Consider the following 16,448-nt stretch of genomic DNA (forward strand, 5'->3'; position numbering starts at 1 on the left):
CGGAGTATGGGCGGAGCGGTGTGGAGTGGGCCGATACGAAATTTTCGGATCGGCCCACGGGGCGGAGCGGGGGATCCGTGCACCCCCCTAATTATCTATTTCTAGCCCACCTTGGTCCAAAGGTTTGGGATGGGACTAAAATATGCATATAAAGTGGTAACTCTGTGCATATTTACCTGATAACTCCCATTCCGGGGTGTGTGTGCTTCACAATAAAGATGCTTAGGATTGGGCTTCAAAACATAGGGATAAACTGTATGCAATGATTGAATCCATTCACAGCAACTCTCACTTAAAAGAGAGAGTTAAAAGCAGTCTCATTTGGGGGGGGGTGGAATTAGGACCAATGCAAGAGCTCTCTCACCACTTTATCAACATGGAACCTTTGGAGGAAGATACCCATCTTCATGTGACAGAGAAGCTCCTCATATCTATCAGACACCAATTACCTCTTTGTAAACTGTCCTGTTGCACTCATCACCATCATCAGCCTGGTAGCACCACCTCAGCTGAGATGCTTATTAATAGCAAGAACAAATTCTGCATTCTGACAGCACCTTTCATCATAGCACCCGCGAAGTGACACCATTCTTCGGCGGCTTGAAACGCCGGCCCTAATCCTCAAAAATCCACTCCCTTGCAAAATTGGTCCCCTGTATCATCAATGCGTTTTGAGGACGTGATGGTTTGGATTAACTTCTGGTGAAAGACAAATGACCGTATGTGGTCAAGATTGCTTTTCCACGTTAGCACATCACAATAGCAGACAGCATTCTTTGTCAGGAATAGAACCACCAACACTTTTAGGGCCAGGGGCTTCTGTATGTTGGGAGACGCCCCTGATTCATGTGACCACTTTACTATTGGAATTGTGTGTGGTTCCCACCCCCCTCCCCAGCCAGATGGCACAGATTAATGAGGTTATGATGTGAAACACTTGAAATGCACCAAGTACTAATACAGGTATTCTCTTTGACTCTGAGCCACACTGCTTTTGCAAAGGGTGGTACCATGCCCAGCCTCCATCAATTCATCTTTATCCTCACACTTGCCATCTATACAGAGGCTCTTGCAAGTTTTCCTCCGTCTCCTCCTGCAGTCAGTTTTCCCACCCACCCTCTCTCAGCCCTGCCCTGGCTTGAGCTGTTTTACTGCATCTCGGTGGCACCCCAATTGTGGATTACCCTCTCCTTGGAGGCCTGACAGGCACTGATGCTGGCTTCATTTCGGCACCAAGTAAAACATGGCTGTTTATTAAAGCCTTTGAAGGCTAAAATCCTCCAAAATTGCACATAATTTTCATTGCCCTTATTGATTTTAAACTTTTCTACTGGTTTTAATTAATGATTTAATACATTTTTAGCAGTGTGTATTTGTTTTACATTGTTGATTTTATTTATTATAATTTCATTTATTATTTTAAATAAAATATTTTATTTTATACTGCCCAGGGAGCTTCGGCTATTGGGCGGTATAAAAATGCAATAAATAATCTGTACGCTCCCCTGAGATCCCAGTGATATAGGGTGGGATACAAATGTCTTAATAATAAATAAATGTGTACAAACAATACATTTTGGTGAGGATTTGGGGATGTTGTACTGAATCGGCTGGAAAAAGGGTAATTGGACTGTTAAAAATCAACCCAAAATGTAGAGTGTAGAATCATTTTAACCAATAATTCTCTATGGTTTGTAGACGAAAATCTAAACATGGCTTATGCCCCCCTGGGAAGGAGGGACATAAGAGATAATGGATTAAAAAGAGCACACAATTAAAATTGCAAGAATACTTTTCTGCATTTAATATGCTGCTGCAACCCTACATTTGGGTTGTACATGCCTGAGTCTGTATTCTCCACGCAGTCTCCTAAATTTCTAAAAGTAATTGCACCCTCCAGTGGGCAATAATGGGTAAAGCTGCAGGTTTTCTGGAAGACTTAAATGCTGGCAGCAAGCTTTTCACCAAGCTATGTCAACTGCTAATCTTATGTGTTGCATCAAATCTATTATGCTAGGCAAGAGTTTATGTTGCTCTATTTTAGTCAACTTCAGTGCAGTCTGTCCAATGGCTTTTTAATGAAATCCGTGTTTAAGTGGCTACCGAAGTATCTGCTTGCTAATGCACATTCCCTTCAGAAATAAATGCCCCTGAAGTGCAAGTAACTGAATGTTGTGGATGACTACTACATTAGAAAGTGTGATGCGCTTGGATGGCTTACCCACCTGTCTTAGCTGGGAAAACCCCATCTGTTGTCATTTCATTCTTCCATCACGGCTGGCTCTGAGGTCCATGCTCCATCACAATGATCTCATAATTAATATAGATTTTAGCAGAATGGGCAGAGATTGGGTTCAGATGCAACACTAAACTACGTGCACAAGCCTTGAGCCCGCAGTGATTGTGAAGGCAACAGAACTTTTCGCTTCCTTTCTCAATGAACCCTCACTTACTTTGTGTGATCCCAAAACTATGGTTAGTCTCGCCTATGGTTAACTTTTAGGGAAACAAACAGTCTGAAGTTGGCTTGTTTCCCTAACCATGGTTAAGTAACTTGGTTAGTCGGGGTTTGCACATGACAAACCAAGGAGTTGAAAAGAGAAGCAAAAGCTTCTGATCTCCTCATGGCTGCAGGAGAGGAGAGAGCTCACAAGCCACAAGTGCATTTACATAATGCTGAACTATGATTTAGGTGCAAGGTCTGAACAGTCAGTGGCTTTCCTAGACCAAATATCCAAGTATAGATACAGCCAACGAGCAATGTTTCACTACTTAAAAAATCTGGACATGCGAATTTCTGCTTCCATGAAGAGGTGTGAGACCAGACAACATATACCCACCTCCTTCCCTTGTGTTTCTATGCCCCCCCCCCCGCCCCAAGAGAATATATGGTGACAAATCTTCTATTTCACAACCTATCCTCCCTTTTCCCTTGTGTCAATGCGGGACTGTAAGGTACTCAGGGCAGGAACGTGTCATTAAACTTTGTACAGCACATATCAAGGATTCCAGGACAGCAAAGCAGGAGAATGAAGACCACAGTAGGGCCCTGCTCGTTATACTGCCCACTCCTTCAAGTGCCTTGTGGGATGGATCTGCCTTGTTCTGAATATTGTTCAGAGTGTTTTCATTCATGTATCTTGCCTTAGAAGGATTTATAAATAATTGCAATAAATAAATGAGCAATAGTTTATTACATGTGCATTGAAAATGCACACCAAAATAAATGGCTACCCCATCATATGTCCCCACTGTAGGAATCAGTCCAGCTGAAAATGAGCAGACTCCAGTATTTCATCCACATGAGATGTGCTAATTTTCGGAGTAATCACTTTGTGACAATGCTATTTTTGGCAACAAGAGGGGCAAAATGTAAGATCGTCGTCCAGCAGGAAATATGAAAAGTGTGTCCTCTCTTTCACAAGATGTGGTGACGGCCACCAATTTGGATGGCTTTCAAAGGGGGGTTGGATAAATTCCCGGAGAAGGCTTTCAATGGCTACTAGTCCTGATGGCTAAGTGTGCAACCTCCAGTGTCAGAGGCATTATGTCTATGTACATCAGTTGCTGGGGAACATTGGCAGAAGGCTGCTGTTGCACTTGTATCCTGCTTGTGGGTTCCTGGTTCACAGCTGGTTGGCCACTATGTGAAGAGACTGCTGGACTAGATGGACCCTTGGTCTGATCCAGCATAGCTTTTCTAATGTTCTAAATCGGGCTGTATGACTGGCCCCGAGACTTGCCTTTCAACAACTCCAGGCAGAAATACTTTGGCACCTGATGCACGATACCATTGTATATACAGAGTGGGAAATGTTGCCATAAAGTCTTCCTAGGAGAAGAAAACTAATGAGATTGTTTCAATGATCGTTATGGAGAACCTCTAATCACCTCACCTTTGAAGGCCAAAACTTTGTGGTAAATTCCTTAAGCACAACATTCCTTACATGAAAATTCTTGTTAAGAAAAAGTGTGACAAACATAATGGACATGTTATTGGAAGGTGTTCTTTTCTGAGATCGCTTATGTTATGTGTGTAGAACAGATAACTTCTAGGGTCAGGCAATCGACCATCCATCTTGAAGGACTTTGCACCATACTGGCATTATCTGTTGTTTAATTGTGAATGTCAAGTTCTCCTACCTGTGTAAATGCAGAGGAACAGAAACATAGAAAACAACAAAGTAGGTTTTAACCTGGCTTCATTAATTGTTGAGTTGTACATCTGAGTTTTGTGGGGCTGTTAGGTTGTTGTTTTTTAATAGCACAAGACACCTCAAGTCTGATCATAGCATTACAGTACAAATTAAAAAACAAAAAAACAAAAAACAAAACAAAATTAAACCAAACACGTCCGCCCCGTACAGTGTGGAGAAAATGAGAATCTAAATATTTACAAGGGATGGGTGGGAGTGAAAAGTCACAAAAATATTTACATTAAAAAGAACATGAGCTCATCGGCATATACATTTTACACCAGTTCTCACACACAAAAGTAAAAAATAAAGAATAAAAAATAAGACACTATATAAATTAAAGAGAAGAAAACACCTAGAGATCACCCAAGTCTTTCTGGGGTGGTTCTCTGATGTGGCTCAAAAAGGACGACTTGTGTTTCCCACAGTAGGAAAATAAACTGCACAACAACCATTTCTTGTTCGTTTTGCACTGAAACTATACAATATAAAACTTACTGGAGACACTGACGTTACTGAGCACATGTTGAACGGTAACATGCCCATTACATCAGTTTCCATAGCACAAGGTTCTGGAGAAAGTGTCATGCCAAAGCCACCTTTAAAAAGTAAAACAGAAAACCTAGAACTCTACAATTCCATTCCCTTAACACATAATTCCACGCTGCAGTCAACCAACACTTTGTAATCAACGTACCAAATGAGATGAATGGGGGGGGGGGAGAACCCGAGTACACAAGGGTCAAAATATTCTAGCTGAAAGCGAGCAACATTATTTCAAGCAAATTTTGGCTGTTTGTGGCAATTTCTGCCACGACTGTGCAAATTCTCGTTGTAATCTCCTCCAAGTAATAAGCCCCCTCCCTGGATCATGTCAGCAAAGACATAGGCACAATGTTTTCACTGTCGTCTGCATAAAACTGCGACAAGATTAAAACATGTAAAAGTTATGAACAACCATACAGTTTAACGCTGCTATAATGAAAGGGTCCCAATTTTTCTCCGAGCAGACATGAAAACTTGGATTTGAATGTGAGTACATCAAGTACAGCCGAAATATGAATCGGGGGGGGGGGGGGCTCCGTTGAAAGATCAGCAAATGGCAATTAAGATAAAGGCAGTGAGCAGCAAGAAAAGTTAAGAATTCATGTTCTCATCAGAATCTTTAGACTATAGATCAAATTACTACCGCTGATAAAGGCTAGGATTTATGGCCAATAGTTACATTCTTCACTCAGTTTGTCTTCCCTTGTGGAGGGGTGTGTGTGTTCCCTACTCTACCAACTCATGGGATTATACCTAACCACTTCGTCCTCAGTGTACTTTGTACCATTTAGCAATCTTTAGATTAGTGGAGATTACTGTTCCTTCACTTGTGGGAGTAGAGTTGTGGCTGGATTCCAACAACAAACACAAAAAATGGAGAAAGAGGCTCATCTCGAAAGGTTAGAGAGCTTCAAAATTAACCACAGTACATGAGCAAGACTGCATAGTTAATTTTATGGCTTACTTAGGTGAGAGAAATACGATTTTAAAAAAGTGATCAGCTGCTCAGGGCAGGCCACTGGCAAAATGTACAGAACAGGGTGATTGTCACGGCTCCTTCAAGCTTAGGAAACCTTTCTTAGTTTAATTGCTTCTTTTTATGGTCAAGGTTGTACTGCTACACAGAAGGTTCCGGACCAATGGCCCCAAAAATCATATTGGTGGCTTGACATGAACAAAGCATTTGAGCATGCATTAAGCAAGGGAAGACTGAATTCAAGGTCTGGTTTTGAAACTGCTTTGGTGGGATACACTGACCAGAAGGACTCAAGTGTGTAGTTGTTGCTATGTTTGAAAGAAGTGAGCACTCAAAAGCCAACCTTTGTGGGCCCTTTCTCTCCACAGGGAGATGAGATCTGAGACGAGAAAAAGCTTTCAATTTCAGGGTTTTGTTCAGTTCTGTTAGGCATACAATCTGCAGAAATTACAGATTCGTTACCTTGGTTCTGATCGTACCTGGAGGGTAGACATCACAAGGCTGACGTATGGAGAGGATACAAGGAAAATTAAGGCTTTTATGAAGACAAAGGTTTGCCCTGCAGTCCTCACTACCTGAACCTTAAATATCCTAAACTCTATGGTATGTCTCTGCTTTAACCCTAGAGGGAACCAATATAAGCTAGAGCTACACAGCTATTGTTGAGAGGGTGAAGAACTCAAAATGGCTGGATGCCAAAATTAAGGGGCTACTGGCGGGGGGAGCCTATGTGGGCCAGTTGGACTTCACTTGTTAGTATCTGCCAAGGAATGACTGTCCCAGATAGCAAAACTAGCTTGCTTCTTCACACAACTGGCAGGTTGGAATGGCCCTATCTAAACATTTCTCATTTTCATAGCAAAACAAACAATGCATAACTTCCTCACAAGGGGAAGGGGAGGCTGAGGTAAACCTGGTTCACAGTGAGTTTTCTGGCCACTAAATTTACACTTAGCACATTCAGGAACAATACTACTAAAATAAAAATAATTCAATGTTTAAGACAATGTAGATCACCACAAGAAGAGTCACCCTATTCTTATTGGAACAAACCTGGTCACGGTTGGGAAATCCAAAGAGCCAAATGACATGTTGCCTTTGAGAAGTGCTTTGTGCCCCTGTAAAAAGTATTTTATTACTTAAAAGCATGGAATGTCAGTGAACAAAACTTTCGTTCCGAGACGATTTGACACAGGTTCCTTCCTTGCAGCAACCTTCGCCGCCCGTGTTCGCAGCAGGAGCCTAGGTTACAGAGAGATGCTCCAGTTGCTTCCTGCGGATTCCAATTCAGCTAAGCTGCTATGGCGATCCAGAAGAAGAAAGCACCCTGTACATGGAATGGATTCTAGCCGTTTTGTAACTTTTTTCAAGTTCATGAAATCAAGTAAAATCTCTATATCTTGCCTAGTGGAATGTTGTATGTTTTTTGTGTTGTTGTTTTTGACAAGGCGGCTGCATAGCTAGAGCCTCTGCTGTTCAAAGTGGGAGCCTTGAGGCTTCTACCGGCTTCTGCTCCAGTAAGGACATTATGTGTAAAAGCACTGCATATTTATAACTTCACCAGAAAAGCAAACTAATATGCAATTGTGTTTCCACAGCTATCTAAAAAAATGTGGAAAATAATGATGCAGCAGAGGGTATACACAGCATCATCAATCTAAATGTATAGCACAGGGTTTACCTTAGTGCAGGGGTGAGGAACGTGAGGAATTTATGACTCTCCAAATCAGGTATTACTATAGAATTTCTTTGTGAACCGATGATGGAGTTTAGGTCCAATGTAAAGACTTAAAACAGTTTGTCCCCTTCTCACAGAGAATGCACCATGGCTCTCCTGTAGGCCTACTGAAATTACTGGGCGTTACACCAGAGCGCACCTCTTCTGCAACTCCTGATATTTCAGCGAGACTCACCCAGCAGAAAGACCCCTGGATAATCTAATGTTTAGAGGACTGTGCAGGAAAAGCATTTGCCATAAAAATTTTTGCTTTAAAAAGGATGGTTGCCTTTTAAAATAAAAGAATCTGCTAGGCTTGTCAAAACACAGCTCCATTTACAACAATAGTAATGCTGTGAAGCAGCCTGTTATGTATTTCTTAAGAGAAAATACTTAACTGGAAAACACCTCTTTGTCTTCCTTCCCCACCTCCGGGGATCACATCCTGTTCTTACTGATATCAATTTTTTGATTGACCAATTTCTGATTGGGCTGGATCTTAACAAGCAATGAAAATACATTTTAGGGGAAAGGTGTCAAGTGTTTAAAAAAGAAAAGAAAAGTAGAAAGGAACGAATAGTGGGAAATCATCTTTTCCCCAGAGTTTGATACGTTAAGCCTGAAGGGACCAAGTTAAAAGTATTTACCAAAGCTTGTCACTTCATAAATCTTTCTCTAGTGATCACATACAAGGGACGTTTATCTGGAGAAGAAATGTCTGCATCGACCTATCAATACATACATCATGCACAGGGCTCTGAAGGAGAGTGACAAAGGTATGAGAATTGCCGTTGTTCGAATTCGAAGGGAAGTGAGAACCATTCACAGCCCAACCCCTGTGTCTCGCTTTTCTCTTCTTCCCGGAGACTGGCTTTGTTTTCAAGTTTAACGAAAAGGAAAACCTACATGATTTCTGCAACCTACTTTTAAACGACGTGAGAGAAAACTATACATTTACTATATAAAAAACAGGAAGCAGCATGGGGGGGGCAGGAGCTGAGTGGGGGCGCAGGGTAGTAGTTTGCTTCGATGGGTGTGGGGAGGACGGGGGGGTTGTGTGTCATTGAAAAAATAAACCAGTCCACTGTCCAGCAGAGGCTGCTTACACTCTATCCCTTCTGACCCCGAGCTCACTCTGCATGGATCTCTGTCTCAGGCCTCTGTAGGCAGAGCTCTGTGGGAACGAACGCTCCCTGGCCCAAGGCTGTGGCGTAAGTCCTACTATGTGGATGAGCAAAAGGGGGCACAAACCCCCCTCCTCCGGCATAGCCCCCTCCTCTTTGGTGCTGAGGCATGGTATGGTAATCATCCAAATTATCGTACTGGGACACCACAGTCATAGTGCTTTGGCGTTTGCCAAGGGTTTGGTAAGGGTAAAGGAGGCCAGCGTCCCGCTCTACGCTCTCAGGATGTTGGAGTCGGAGGCTGTGGCTCCGTTCTGGCTTCGGGGGTGGTGCCGTGGGCTGTCCGTAGTGCTCCCCCTCTTTATAGCAGTCTCTGGAGTGCTTTTCAGCAGCAGCAGCAGCAGCAGCAGATGGCCTGGGTCGAGGTCGCTCTACTTCAGGCCTGTCCTCCGCCAGCTTCACCTCTTTATGATTCAGTCTCAAGGCATCATGGCAGGCTGGGGCATACTTCCCACTGGTGTGCTGATACCCAATGGAGTCTGGTAGTTCCTGGTGGCCCTTTGGTCGGTAATCAGGATAAGGGGCCCCGTTTTTAGAATCCAGAGGCTGCCTATGGCTCGCTTCATGCGCCAGGTGCGTTCTGTGCTCAGCCGAATTACAACCGACGTCATGTTGCTTCCTGCTCCGGAGGCTGCTTTGCTTTTGAGGGAGGGAAGGCTTCTCTGACTGCCCATTGCCATAGGTGCCATGGTAATGAGCTCTGTCTACATCAGGTTCCGGATGGGACGTGTAGTAGCGCTCCTCCCCCTCGGCAGTCCCTACCTTGCCTGGGTATCTCCCTTCTTTCCCATCAGCCACAGTGAGGAGTCCAGTTTTCCCAGGATCGGATTTGCTGCGCAAGTGAACGACGTCCACAGTCCGTAAGTCGTCCTGCAACAAAGGGGCTACGTTGTCGTACTGGGACATGACGGGACCTTTCACTTTTTGCCGTGCGCGGCTCTCTCGGCGGATGGACTGCAGGCGGTATTTTTCCATGTCTTCCAAATCCCAGGAGACATACATAGGTTTGACATCTGGGGCAGGTGGCACATCCCTGCTGATGAAACTGTGTTCCTTTCCTGCCAGGTGTCCAACGAGTCCTCCCCGAGGGTACGGTGGCAGGCCAGGGTAGCGATACAGACTCTTGGTCTGCAGCCTGGAGTACGATGCGAAATCTCTGCCTGGGAGAGGATGGAACTGCCTCAGCCTCATAGTCCCATAGGGGTCCAGGTCATAATATCCACCGTCTGCCGCAGTGCAGCAGGAAGAGCTCGAGGAGTTTGAGTAGGGGCTATACCGGTAATGGACCCGCCCGTTCTCAAAGTAAGGCTGCAACTGAGTGACATGATAATCTGCATGGGGCTGATATGGCTTATACTGATACAGAGGCCTTGGGCAGTACAGGGGCTCATCGTCAGGGGGCACCTCGGTCCGGGAGATGGGGACTGATCGGATGGTGGAGGGAGCAGTCACGTGCAGGGAGTGCACCCTTCGAATGGTGGGGTAGGGCGGAGTCTCCTCTGCGTAACTAGTGCTCCTCATTGTTGGGCTCATGGAGGACACGTACTCCACCCGGCTGCGAGGCTTGGAGTGATGGACAGATGAGCTCTTCCCTTGGGCGGCATACGTGTTATACCTGGGACCCATGGAAGTAGGGGTCTCCGACAGAGAAGGGTAGCCCGGATGTTGCTCAGACTTGCTGTGATAGAGGTGCGCAGGGATGCTTTCAGCCCTGTACTGGTGGATGGACGCAGGTTTGTGATGAACGTAGTTCTCAGGCGCCGGGGGCTCAGAGGAGCTCTCCGACTTGGAATGAGAGAAATAGGCAGACTGAAGAGAGGCTTGTTTAGGTGGCGGAGGTGGAGGCAGAGCATCTTCTACTGACGGCTGCAGCGCGGAGGAAGCCATGAAGGAATGGTAACCGGCAGGATTCATTGCATCGACGTTGTTCGAATGCATCGCAGCTGCAATTTTACTCTCCATCGTTCTCACAGGCGGGATTGGAGGGGTAAATCCATACGAGGATTGAGCTGGGACAGATTCAGACCTCGGGTGCAAAGGGGGAGCCCTGGCATTCTCTCGGGGCTTTTCCAAATGCCCTGGGTGGAACGTGGCTACAGGAGTGGCTGAAGTACACTGGATTGCGGCGCTGCCCTCTGCGACGAAAACGGGAGCTGGCTCAGCTGATCTAGGCTCCAGCACTTTCTCCGGAGTTGCCTCCCCGCGAACCTGGTATGAGAAAGCACACCAAAGATTAGTTCTGAGTTCAAACACACTCTGCAGCGAACAAAGGCATTAGTGACGAGCTGAACTGGCTTCTCTAGAGGGAGACAGGGACCTTGACACAGCCGATTCCTCTCTGAACCCACTGGGGGGGAAAGTGCAATGGCCTCATCCACCAGTACACCTAGATGGCAAACAGGCTGCTTATTTTTATTTATTTCGGAATGAGATTTTGATTTTCAGCGGACACTCCCAAAGCAGCCTTCACCCTTATCAGCCTGCCCGCAATTTTAAGATCAGAAAGAGAGGCCCTTCTCATTTGCCCACCTGTGAGAGCAATTCGGTGGGTGTCCACACGGGAGAGGGCCCTCTCTGCAGTGGCCCCAAACCTCGCCCAGGTTCCCCAGCAACTGGTGTACATATCTCTAGCATATAGCCATCAGGACTAGTAGCCATTGATAAGCCCTCGCCTCTTCCATGAATTTGTCCAATCCCATTTTAAAGCCATCCGCAGTTATGGCTGTCATTACATCTTGTGGTAGCAAATTCCATAGTTTAACTATATGCTGTGTGAAAAACTTGCCTTATCCCACAGCTTATTATTATTATTTATTTATATAGCACCATCAATGTACATGGTGCTGTACAGAGTAAAACAGTAAATAGCAAGACCCTGCCGCATAGGCTTACAGCTTGAAGGGATGACTCCCTCGGGTTCTAGTATTATGAGAGAGGGAGAAAAATACCTCCCTAACCACTTTCTGTGCATCATGGAGAACGTTGTAAGGCTTTAGGGTGGGACAGAGAGTATGGAACACTTGTGTAACATTTACCTGGCTGAAGCCACTTGAAATTTTAGCAGCGGTAGCTGGAGCTTGTCCCACAGCCGGCTGATGATCGCCCGGTCTCTGTACTGCAACTTGGTGATTGCCGGCAAGAGCAGGATGAGCAGTCATGAGATCCATTTCACCCCACGCGTTGCTGTTGGCGACTGTGGTAGGTTGAGGAGGCATATTCTGGCTGGACATGCCAAGATCAGCTTCAGCTGTTGCTGTCTGGTTCTTTATTATGTATGCCAGAACTGCTGTAGCTGTTTTCTCTCCAGTAGTTGTAGAAGGAAACGGGAGTTTGTCGTCTGCGGTGCAGACTGGAAAATGAAGCTTGTTGGAATGGATTTGGTTCTTATCCAAAGGGAGACAAGTGTGGTGGTGTGGGTTTTCTACAGGTATCGCTGTCGTGGGTGGTTCTGATTGAACGAATCCTCTAGCGCAGGGATGAGCTTGGTTCTGATCCTCCGTTACAACAGAATGAGCAAGAGGCTGTGCATCTCCCATCATGCATGGGTGGAAGTGGGAGTGGTCCCAGCCCATGTTAGTGCCACTGTGAAGGTCTCCAGACATGTCGGTATGGGGAAGAGGATGGTCCCGGTGTCCAAGGGTGCTAACAAGTAGGTGATTGCTGCCCTCAGGCATGCCACTGCGTTGGAGGCCCTGATCCAATGGTAATTCACTTCTGTGGTGATCTCCAGGTGCAGCAGCCTGAAAACTGAGCTGGTTCTCTGGCAGGGCAGCATAGAGGTGGAGTTTTTCTGTAGCAACACTAGAATATGGATGGAACTTTTCTATAGTTCCTCCGCTCTCCGTCTCTGCAAAGCTGATATAATCAGAATGAACATCTGGTTTCTTCTGGGACTGAACAGAGGCTTGTTGGGCAGACTCTGCTAGGGCTAAGGCTAGTATGCGTGCTGCATTTTTCGGAGGAGGAGGAGGAGGGACAACAGAGACAGAATTGACTGGAACAGGATCCTGGGGGGAGTCGAGGGCAACTGCTCCTAGTGGGAGGAAGAGTAGAAAAACAAACAAAAAAAGAGAATGATTTACGTTATCCTGTAAGGAGAGCGAGCAATCCCTACAGACCATTATAAAAAAAAATAGATCCTCCAACATTTCACAGTGGCAACTCCTTGACGTGGCAAAGTGCATCTTCTGCCATACATGCAAACAGGACAGCAGTTCGGCGTGAAAAGCGCAAGAGATTGTCTAAGGGTTCCTGTTGCATTCCTAGAGAGCTACGCAGTAGACAATGCGGAAAGGAAAGATCAGATCCTTTGATGGGATCTTTTGTACCATTTAATCACAGGTTACTTTTGGACAAAAAGGTCCCTTCTTCAAGTGTAGCCAGATTTATTCTATTTACTTTAGTTAAAAATAGAAAGTTTATCAGGCGGTATACTGATTTGCAAGGATTGCAAGAGATCATTTCACGTTATGAAAGAGTGAAAAGATACAGGGATATATAAAATATTCAAGCATTTTTGCGATGCAAGGAGGCCGCAGAGAAGCTTTGGGTTCCTTTAATGATCTCTATTAGGACCCGAGCAGCCTCCACACGCTCTGGAAGACACACACTCTGGCTTTTTATTGCCAGATCTTTTCCCCCTCTTTTAAAGGCACGCAGAGAAGCGAGAGAGCTGGTCGCTTGTGAACTTAAAGAAAGAATGGAGGAAAACACACTGTACCTGGCTGTGTCTGTCCAGAAGGTACAGGCTTACTCTGGCTGCTGCTGGGCATGGGTGGATCCACCTCTTCTTGAAGCTCTGACTTCTTAGCATCTCCCTGGTTCTGGAACTCTTGTGGGTACCCTTCACTTGGTCTCACCTCATTAGCTTTCAAAGGTGATACTATCAACTGGGGTAGGGGCATGCTTGTGGCTTCAGTGGTGCCAGCATTTCCTTTAGTCCAGTCAGAAGGGTCTGCACTCCCTCCGATGACAACATCTGGCATCCGGCTGGGTAGAGTAAAGGAGACTGGCTCTGATATATTCAGTGGAGGAGATCTGACCGGCTTTCGTCCCAACTTGGGAGAGAAGGCATGGGCAACCTTCTCAGAGAAAGACTGGGGCTTGGATGGTTTCTCTTCAGTTGGGCTCAAGTCTAGAGCGAAGAAGGGACTCATGGTCTTCTCTTGATAGGGGGAAACTGGCTCAGAGCTGGTGGCACTGCAAGGAGTCTGACACTGGCTGCCTGAGTCTAGCTCCTTCTTGAAGATGTTTTGTTTGTCTTTATTAAAGTCTACTGACTCCAACAGGGAGGTGCTGCTGTCGAGACACTCAGACTCTGCTTTTGGTGGGCTGCACTGAAAAGACATGGGATCAAAATCCAGGCTGGCTACACCAATCTCAGGTGGGCTCAGGTCAACATCTTCGGCTGACCTTGGAGAGATGAGAGCCGGAACATGGATATGCCCCTCATCTCCATCACTCTCATGGTCATGGGGCAGGTTATCATAGGAGTTGCAGCGGTTCATGTTCCCCAAGAGCTCCCCATTAAAAGAAGCCGACAAAGCGTCACTACTAGATCTTGGTCTTCGGGGCCGAAACAGTTTAGATTCGCCTAGTAGGAAAGAGAGCAGATATTCTATTAATATCTCCATCTGTTCAATTACGTAAAATTGTATTTTGCTGCTCGTGTTACCAGATTATAAATTACAGACAGGGTTGTATTTTCTTTCCTTGAGTGAATTTAGCATACATTTTCTGCTTAAAGTTTGGTCCAACCTGGATTTTCTATTCCTCCTCCTCCTCCGCCCACTCTGGGTACCTTTCTGCTACAATTGGGAAATGCATGTGGATTTTTTTTCGTGGATTTTAATGGTGGTGGAACTAAATGGCGGTGGAACTAAATAAAGGCTCAGTTCAGACAATGTGTTTCTCAATGGTGGTTTTAGAACTCCACAGTGGAGTTTTCCGTTGAGTTGAGTTGACTTTTCCCACTGGCTACAGAGTTCTCTGGCAAGGGCAGCGAAAGGAGGGAGCACTGCTCTAGGAGAGCACCAGGATAGTTTTTTTGCAGCAATGGCTGATGGGATAGTATTGGGAGAACCGGGAGAGGAGAAAGGGTGGAGCAATTGTCAATCAAACATCAAGAGTCCATGGTAGCATACATTCACACAATGGTGGAGTTAGAACATGCCCCCTAAAAACTCAGCCGTTAAGTGGAGTTTTCACACTGTGTTGACTAACATGTTGTCTGAACTGAGCAAAACTCACATTTAGACTATTTTGGCTTATTAAGGTATAGAAACTACAGCTTCCTTCCCATTCACAATTGGAATGCACCCAAGATCCCCGCCCCCCATCTTACCATCTATAGCATGCAAAGATGAGAGGGACTCTTCACTTTTAGCTGAGCGTAAGGTCCCACTGTCCCCTCGCCCTCCTGGACAGCAAAAAAACAGATTAATTGAATGGATTTAATAAACGCCCAAATATTCTCATAGACAGACTTTTTTTATTCAATAGAAGATACTATATTCTTCATAAATGTGGTAATAGTTTGAAAAATCTTTACAACATACAGGTTATCATTTGACCTGGTTATATTTACTGTTATATTTACAGGTTATATTTACTGTTTTACTCTGTACAGCACCATGTACATTGATGGTGCTATATAAATAAATAAATAAATAAATAATAATAATAATAATAATAATAATAATAATAATAATAATAATTGACTCAAACAAGGTGATAAGTTTGGTCCCAGAAATGCAGACTTTGGAACCACATAACAGACTGATCAGCAAAACAGACTTCTATTCGCTTTAGACTATCCAAAAGGCTATTTTGCAACAATAATCAATTAATTCAGCAGAGATCCAGTTTATTATTTATTTTATTTATGACATTTATATACTGCTGAATATAATAAAATCTCTCAGTGGTTCACAATTATTAAAATACAATATTAAAACGCAATATTAAAACACAGCATTAAAAATGCTTCCAACTACAGTAAAAAGGAAAGAAAGAAAGAGGAGTGGTGTAATTAATTTACTTACAGCCCAGGGAAAGCCTGGGTGTGTTTTCAAGGGGAATTTAAAAGAAGCCAGATTTTCTGCCTCCTGAACTACACAAGGGAAGGTTTTCCAGATGGTGGTTGCTGCTATGAGTTGGTCTTGTGAAGGATGGGTGCCACGTTGCAAGAAACACTATTCTATTATCCACAAATCTTCCAAAGACATTATTGATAAACACAGTATAAAAAACACACTCAAACTGTTCTAAATTACATGTCCATTCCATGATTTAAAAACCAACGAACAACGTAAGGCAAACTGGGGGAATCCAAAGTAAAATTCAGCCCTGAGATATACTCCTTGCTGCCATGGAAAAGGGGAATGCTTACCTGCTAGGGCTATTGCTTTCATTTCGGAGGGCTCGCTTGGGTTGCGTTGCAGTTTCCTTTTGGAGAGAGAAGATGATTTCCCCAGGTTAAAGAAAGAGCGCCAGCTGCCAACGGGGGATTTCTTCATCTTACTGGGTGGTCTCTTTCTGTAGTAAGATAGCAGGAAGGAGTTTGCATTTAGACCAGCGGTTCTCAACCTGTGGGTCGGGACCCCTTTGGGGGTCGAACGACCCTTTCACAGGGGTCGCCTAAGACCATTGGAAAACACATATTTCCGATGGTCTTAGGAAACTGTGAACTATGTCATGTATCATCTTTTGTATTATTAAAGCTATTGTTATGTATTATTTTCATTAGCAAACCATCCCATTACAATGGATTGTGTAGAAAAGAACGAAAATAATTTTATGGTTGGGGGTCACCACAACATGAGGAACTG

General features: G+C 44.7%; 1 protein-coding gene across 2 annotated transcripts in view; it reads right to left on the reverse strand.

Annotated features, from left to right (window-relative positions):
- Positions 1–4,201: 4,201 nt before the first annotated feature.
- Positions 4,202–16,448, reverse strand: part of ARHGAP32 (Rho GTPase activating protein 32) — a 159,768-nt gene continuing 147,521 nt past the window's right edge. For both annotated transcript variants that reach the window (XM_063139524.1, XM_063139525.1), the window contains 5 exons: positions 16,010–16,155; positions 14,963–15,037; positions 13,340–14,212; positions 11,655–12,652; positions 4,202–10,827 (listed from right to left, as the gene is read on the reverse strand). In XM_063139524.1, coding sequence (XP_062995594.1) covers positions 8,566–10,827; positions 11,655–12,652; positions 13,340–14,212; positions 14,963–15,037; positions 16,010–16,155 — 4,354 coding nt within the window. In that variant the 3' untranslated portion in view covers positions 4,202–8,565. The remainder of the gene's footprint in view (positions 10,828–11,654; positions 12,653–13,339; positions 14,213–14,962; positions 15,038–16,009; positions 16,156–16,448) is intronic.

The sequence above is a fragment of the Elgaria multicarinata genome, chromosome 12, assembly GCF_023053635.1.
Source record: "Elgaria multicarinata webbii isolate HBS135686 ecotype San Diego chromosome 12, rElgMul1.1.pri, whole genome shotgun sequence".
Taxonomy (NCBI): domain Eukaryota; kingdom Metazoa; phylum Chordata; class Lepidosauria; order Squamata; family Anguidae; genus Elgaria; species Elgaria multicarinata.